Source organism: Gracilinanus agilis, chromosome 4, assembly GCF_016433145.1.
Source record: "Gracilinanus agilis isolate LMUSP501 chromosome 4, AgileGrace, whole genome shotgun sequence".
NCBI lineage: Eukaryota > Metazoa > Chordata > Mammalia > Didelphimorphia > Didelphidae > Gracilinanus > Gracilinanus agilis.
Genome location: NC_058133.1, coordinates 255,484,943 through 255,492,612, shown reverse-complemented (window position 1 = coordinate 255,492,612; position 7,670 = coordinate 255,484,943). Strand labels below are relative to the sequence as shown.

At 36.9% G+C, this 7,670-nt stretch overlaps 1 protein-coding gene across 1 annotated transcript in view; it reads right to left on the bottom strand.

Moving 5' to 3' along the window:
- MOG (myelin oligodendrocyte glycoprotein) overlaps positions 1 to 6,854 on the bottom strand; it is a 23,606-nt gene extending 16,752 nt beyond the window's left edge. The window contains exons 1-2 of the mRNA XM_044675255.1: positions 6,776 to 6,854; positions 5,435 to 5,782 (exon numbers count right to left, since the gene is read on the bottom strand). Coding sequence (XP_044531190.1) covers positions 5,435 to 5,782; positions 6,776 to 6,854 — 427 coding nt within the window. The remainder of the gene's footprint in view (positions 1 to 5,434; positions 5,783 to 6,775) is intronic.
- Positions 6,855 to 7,670: the final 816 nt, after the last annotated feature.

The window sequence follows — 7,670 nt, the reverse complement described above, 5'->3', positions numbered from 1 at the left end:
ACATGTTTATTATAGGAATTTGTTTTGTTTTTATGCATATCTGTAACAGGTTTTGTTTTTCTTGCCTTCTCAATGGGTGGGACGGAGAGAAAGAGAATTCAGAACTAAAAATAAAATAGAATTTTAAAAAAGAGATAATCCATAAAGGAAAAACAAACAATGAAAAATTATTAATATCTAGATTATGACATATAGTTGGATAACCAACCCACTAAATTTATATATATATATTTGAATTAAGTACAATAGAGTTGAGGAAAAAATTGAATAGGAGAATAAAACCTCATTTGATTGTACTTACGTAGTTGTATAATTCCAAATTAATGTCTGCTCCAAAGACCCATCTTTTTGACTCAAATGTTCTCCCATTGATAAGGTATGTTGGAAAATATTGGAACATCACAATTTGTAAAGAACTAAAATTGTGATTCAAGGGTCAGTAGGGAGACATGGTGACTACAAGTAACATTTTAACATATTTATAATGATAAATTACTCCTGAGTAGTATAAGAGATATTACTGAGGAAATATGTTATTAGAAAAGGAAGTATACTGGTCAAGTGACAAAAAACAGTTGTATAGACATGTTCCCTTGATACTCATAAAATGTAAAAAGATTTAGAAGAACTTATCCAATATATGTGTGTATTTTCTTTGGAGGATTTATGGGAGAAAAAAATCACAGATAAGAACAGCATTGGATGGATAAGAAGGCATGGCTGAGATCAGATTGCACTGAGGTAGGAAATACCTGTATCATGAGATCATAGGTCCCTTAAAATACTGAAGAAGGAAACAATCTCTCTCTCTATAGCCCAAATTTCTTTTTAAAATTTCTTTTTCCTAGAAGAGAATACAACTTTTACATTCAGGTTGTCATTTACAATTGGCTATGACCCTGTGACCCTGTGGCTCTGGGTCATTCACTTTATCTTTCTGTGCCTCAGTTTCCTAAAAAATAAAATGGATGTGTTTATTGTACTTCCCTCACAGATTTATTTGAAAAATTTAAAAAAGATGAAGAATGTGAATGTCCTTTTGAAAGTATAAAAGATAAATGTGGTACATGTATGATATGTAGTTGATGGCCACCCAAATCCACAATGTTGAGTTTGGAGTCAGGGGATGTTGGCTTAAATCTTGGCTCTGCTTCTTGCTACTTTCAGTGTCCTGGCAAATCACTGAACCTTATTGGTCCTCAGTTTCCTTATCTATAAAATTAGCAGGTTGGAATAAATACTGTCTGTGGTCCCTTCCAGCACCAAATGGATGATCCTAGCAAGGCATTTATTATTAGTTAGAAGCCCTTTTACTTTATGTAGCCCTTTGTTAATACCCAGAACTGTCTCTATTCTTAATTTGGCATGCAGCCTATAACCCAGTGGGGGAACCTTTTAAAACCAAAATAATGAGCAACTTTCCTGTAGGCAGAGAGAACAGAGGAGAGGAATTGATCAAGGAGTTGGAAAAGCTTGACATTTCTTCACAGTATGCTATCTTTTCAGATAAACTCACCTGTACAGCACACGTTTAAGAACATTCTTTATTATGTTTCTATTTCCATATCTCCAAAGGAGCACATAGAAATAGCACTTTGTTGGTCTGAGTACAGTGAATTCTTCACCACAAACAATCACTTCAACGGAATTCAATAAACATTTATTAAGGACCTACTCCATGCCTGTATAACCAATGCTCCCTGTGGTCACGCTATACAACAGTCACTCTTTCTATACAAAAGTACTGGATTGTGTAATGCTTTGCACTGTATATAGGGAGAGGAGAAGGGGAGGCTGTTATACGAGTTCATGCCCTGACTACTCTTTTGTTCTGTCCTTGAACAGCATTTACCTTTCAATTCTTCTCAGTCCTCTCCCGTCATTCTAATCACCCACCAGCTGAGACAGAAAAATCCGCCTACACTCTCAAACCCTTGACAAAACTAATACTGAATATTTATATAGTGCTTTAAAGTTCACAGTGTACTTTTGATATTGGACATTCATTAGACCCTTTATCTACTGAATCACTTAGCAGCCCCTAGAGGAATATTAAAAAAATTTATTAATGCAAATTGGCTTGATGTTGTAGACATATATTTTTAAGAAGAATAGAATTCCATATCATCCCTTCCCTAGTAAAATATATTTACATAAACATAATTGTTTTGGGGGATGAAATCAGATACTGGTTATTTGTTGTTTTGTATAACCAGAAGTTAATGGCACGTCCATTAAGGGAAGCTATATTATTGATTTGACATTCCATAAATAGTTCTCATATTGTACTAAATGAAACAAGACACAGATTGCAATTTAGAGTCATAAGCATGAATTTTAAATGTCTTAACATTTTAAGTACCTCTTTTCTTGTGCCCATCTTGTCTTTTGGTAGAAGGATTTTCTATATAAAACCATCCCCTGCTGTTGGAACTTCCTCAGAATTATGAGCTCATTTTAACTTGTTTGTGGTAGAGCCCAGCTCTTTTCTAAGAAAAATAACTGACATTTAAATATTGCTTTAAAGTTTGGGAAGCATTTTATATACATTATCAATTAATCAACAAGCATTTATTCCTATGTGCCACAGAAGCATGCTAAATAGTACGGAAGGCAAAAGAAAGGCAAAAACCAGTTCTTGCCCTCAAGGAGTTCACAGTCTAATGAGGCAAGACAACATATAAACAACTATGTACAAACAAGATATATACAGGATAAACTGGAGATAATAGGGAAGGCTTTAGATTTAGAGGGATTGGTGACAGCTTGAAGGGATTTTAGCTGAAATCTGAAGGAAGCCAAAGAAGTCAGGCATGAAGGACAGAAACAACCTGTGAAATGCCCAGAGTCAAGATATGTAGTGTTGTGTTTGAAGAATTGCAGAAGAAAGTGTCAGAAAACTATGTGTGTGTGTGGGAAAGGTATAAAAATCTGGAAAGGAAAGGGGGTGTTGGTGGGGGTCACATTAGGAAGGGCTTCAAAGTCCAAAGAGGGGGCTTTCTATTTCTCCTTGGAGATGAGAGGGAATCACTGAATTCTATTGATTACAGAAGAGGGGGTGGCATGGTGAGACCTATACTTTAGAAAGATCAGTTTGAAAGCTGACATGGATTAAAGTGGGGAGAAACTTGTAGCAGGGAGACCAACCAGAAGACTATTGCAATAGTCTAGGTAGGAGGTGATGAGGATAAATTAGGGTGGTGGCAGTATCAAAAGAAAGAAGGCAACACGTATGAGAGCTATTATGAAGGTAGAATGGATAGGACTTGATTATATATGGGAAAGGGGGGGCAAGTGTGAAGCATTGAGGATGATACCTAGGTTATAAGCCAAGTTGACTGGAAGGACAGTGGCTAACCCTTGAAAGTAAATAGGAAGTTAGATAGAGGAGAGACCTTGGGAGAAAAGACAATGAGTTTCATTTTGGACATGTTGAGTTTAAGATGTGTGCAAACAATTAATTGAGAAATCCAATAGGCAGTCAGAGGTGCAAGGTTGGAGGAAAGGAGAGATATTAGAGCTAGATAAGTAGGTCAGTAGTACGTAGGTGAGACAGTGGAGAGAACACTAGATAGAGTCAGGAAGATTCATCTTCCTAAGTTCAAATCTGACCTCAGACACTTAGAAGCTATGTGACTCTGGGTAAGTCACATAATTCTATTTGCCTCAGTTGTTCATCTGTAAAAACGAGCTAGAGAAGGAAATGCTCCAGCATCTTTGCCAAGAGATTCCAAATGGGGTCATAGAGAATTAGATACAACTGAACAACAACAAAAAAGATTTGAGAATCATTAGCATTGAGTTAATAATGTAATCCATTTAATCCATGAGATCACCAAGTGAAACATAGAGGGAAAAAAGAAAGGGGTCCAGGATAGAGCCCTGTGGGATGCCCATAGCCAGCAAGCATGACCTAGATCAGTGATGTTGAACCTGTGGTGGAGCATTTGGGCCACTTCCCTTCCCCCTTTATACTTACTGAGGAAATTCCTCACTTCACCCACCCCTTCACCTAGCAACCCAATGGGAGAACTTTCTCCCTCTCCTGTATGGGATAAGGAGGGACATGGCATGGCACATGGTCTCTAAAAGGTTTACCATCACTGGCCTAGATGAATATCTAAGGGAGCAGTCAGACAGGCAGGAGGAGAACCAGGATAGAGCAGTGACATGAAAACCTAGACAGAAGAAGATATAAAGGAGATCTCATTTGAATTTCACAAAGCATTGTGAGAATGAGGAAATAATCTCAGAATTAAGTGTTCTGTCTACCTATCGCATAAAAGAGTTTGGATTTGAACCTTAGTCTTCCTTCATCTGTATTCAGCACTCTATCTTCCATGCTGTCTTTATATTGTAGCATTTTTCAATTAAGGGATGATCTAGATCTGAGATTAAGAGTTGGAAGAGAACTCATCTAGTCAAACCCCCATATTTTACAGATGAGGCCATTAGATTACAGAGTTTTAGTCCCTTGCCTAAGATCACATGGTCAGGAAGTAGTAGGGCTGTAATATCAACTCTGATTCTCTTACTCCAAATCAATCCCTATTTATACTAAATTATGGTTAATCACTCCAATCCCAAGTCTACTATGCTAGATTACCTTTGCTGATATCTGAAAAAGTCTGGAAAACATTATCTTGTGTGGAGTGCATTTGATTTTATTTACTATAAAGTTAGTGGCACTTTCTTTGTAGAAGAACTAACAGATTATCAAATCCAAGATAGTGGTAATTATGGTCCTTTTAAAAAAAGGATCAATTGCCTCTGAGTTTAAACTTGAATATCAGTTTGAAAAAAGGAATACATCTGTATGGCTTTTAGATTTTTTATAATAGCATTGAATAAATTGTCTATATATAACCCAGACCAAAGAAGTAAAATCTTGGTTAAAAAAGAAAAATGAAACAAATGGTCCAAAGACTGGAAAAGGGAAAAGTGTATAGAGAAAGATATGGGTATGACACCTCTTTTCTTCCTACTAGATTTACGGTATTTCTTTTCATCTTTTTAAAAATTCCCTATAGAGAAACTATATATTAGCTCTGTTTTTGTCTACAGTTCTTGGAGATAAGTAACATGATTTCTAGTAATGGTCTCAATAAAATAAAACTCCACTAAAATAATTTAATTTTATATGGCATTTGTTGATAGAATTTGACCAGTTAGGAAAAAAACACATCCCAAAAAAGTCAGAGAAGGGATGCTTTGAATGATTTGTGTCTTTGCTCAGCTTCTATTGATGCAAAAAATAAAAACTGATTATATTTGCAATTATTTGTTGTTTTGTATTATGCCCTCACTGCTCACTTTTTCCATTGATTCAACCATTAGAAGATAAATGAAATTTGAAAAGAAAGTGTCAGCTACCAAAAAAATAACATTTAATATCAAATTATATAAAAAATATCAAATTAATATCAAACCTGACCTTCCACCTTTAGCTGCATTGCTGCCTCTTCTTGGTATGAGTGATCTCGGAAGAAGCAGGTGTATCCTCCCTCATCAGAGAATCTCACATGCTGGATTCTTAGGGTTACTTTCCCTTCTCCTATGGCATCCTTCACCAGTTTTGTTCGCCCTCGGTATTCAGCTGCCTGCTCCACATCTTGATCCTTTCCATTTCGGTAGAGGTGAACCACTCGAGAAAAGGGAGGCCGATACCAGCCGATCTCCATTCCTGTTGCATTCTTAGCAGGTGAAAGATGGCATGACAGCTCAATCTCATCCCCTATAAAGGTCTGGATTGGGTGAGCTGGTCCTACTACTGTGAATTGTCCTGTTCAGTGCATCAAGAAGAAACTAAGGATCAGAGGGAAACCTCAGACTGGAAGTAAATGCAGTTGGTGCAGTCAGGGGAAGATGGAGGTGCTAAATTCCCAGGCAGAATCTAAGACCTCAAGCATCCACTTTTGATCTTTAAATACATATATATGTGTATATGTACACATACATGTATACACATGTAAAAATTATATATAATATATATTAATATATATTTAAATTATATATACATATATATAATTCTAGTGATCAAGATGCCTTGTGCTCTCTTGGCATTTAATCACATTAACTGTTTAAGAAACCAGAGTTGCCCCCCCCTTTTTTTCTTACCTCATTCAAGTTCCTTAACCTAGCCTTGAAGAGTCCTTTATCAACTGTGCTTTTTGGAAACAGCTCTCATTTTGATTCTTTAGCTCTAATCTGCTCTTTTTCCATGACCCATTTCAACCTCTAAGGCTTCGCTCATATAAATTTGCCCACCTTGAATGCCCTCTTTTATTAATTTATGTCTCTATGTCTCCCCTCTCCTTCTAAATACAATTCATTTCTCCTCCTGCAGGAAGACATCCTAGTTTATTACTATCTGGTATCTTCATAAGCATTTTTGGATTCTGATTCGCTATATTACTTGACATTTTTGATATGTTACTTTATGACTTATTACTCATAAGTTCTTTTACAGTTTTATAGTTGCTCTTGGTTAGACAACAAGCTTCCTAAAGGTAAAGACTCTATGAATTAGACTTGGAGATAACCAAGGGAGGTGATACTCTTTCATTAGACTTGGGAGCCAAGAGCCCTCTATCTTGCTCTTTTTAAAAAATCTCCCCTGTGTCTAATAAAGGGCTTTGCTTAAAAAAAAAAAAAAGCAACTAGTTGACTAGTTGATTAATTTGTGGAATGGAACATTAGTTCTCCAATATGATGTAGAAAATGACCTCTTGTCTCTAAAGTTCTCCTTGCAGAGGAAGGAGCAGACATTTCTTACCTGAGTAGGTGGAAGGAAGTTGGAGAAGGAAGAGGAAGAAGAAGTAGTCAGGCAAAGAGGATCTTGGTAAATTCCACATCTCCATTGACACTGGAAACAGGGAACTAAGATATAGGGAACTAAAAAGGTACAGAGCCTCAGACACATGTCCCTTCAGCCCACTGAAAGACCTTGAAGAGATGCTTTTAGAAGGCAGTGTCAATTCCAACTGTCCCCACCCCCTCCCTTCCCACATTGCAGCTGTGCCTGTGGGACTGGTCCCACATTACCCTATATCCGACACAAAAGAGCTACAGAAAGGAGGGAAGATGAGTGCGTTCTCCTCCTCCCTATCAAAGGAATGGAGCAGACACTGCCTGGTACTGGACCCTCTGACTGTTGTCAGTGGCCTGGGCATCTCTTCTGCCAGCTGAAATTTCTCTTCTACTCTACCTTCCTCTCTTTGTTTTGTTCAAGATGCTATGGGAGTCTGATAAGCAATTAGCTGGGATTCCCTACTGATTTTGGCAAAGATTTTCTATAATCTATGAAAGCTAAAAGACCATCATGTTCATAACATTAGTAAATTACATCATTTAAAGTCTAAAAGCCTAAGTTTCTCTTTCTGTCTTGTTAAGTGAGGTAGAGAGTGAGGGGAGGGAAGGGAATGTATTCTAGGGGAGCCAGCTCATACTGGCTCAGGTGAGATGATTGTTAAATTTTCAGGATGGGTATTTATATCTCAGAAACTAAGAGACTCAGATTGTGCTAAAAATTAGGACTTGATTTATTGTTTTGTTGACTATCTACTTAAAATGATGGGAAAATGTTAATAATATAGATCAAACTTAAAAGTGTGTTGTGGTTCTAAATCCCTCCTGATTAGAGAAATGTAAATCAAAACAATTCTGAGGCA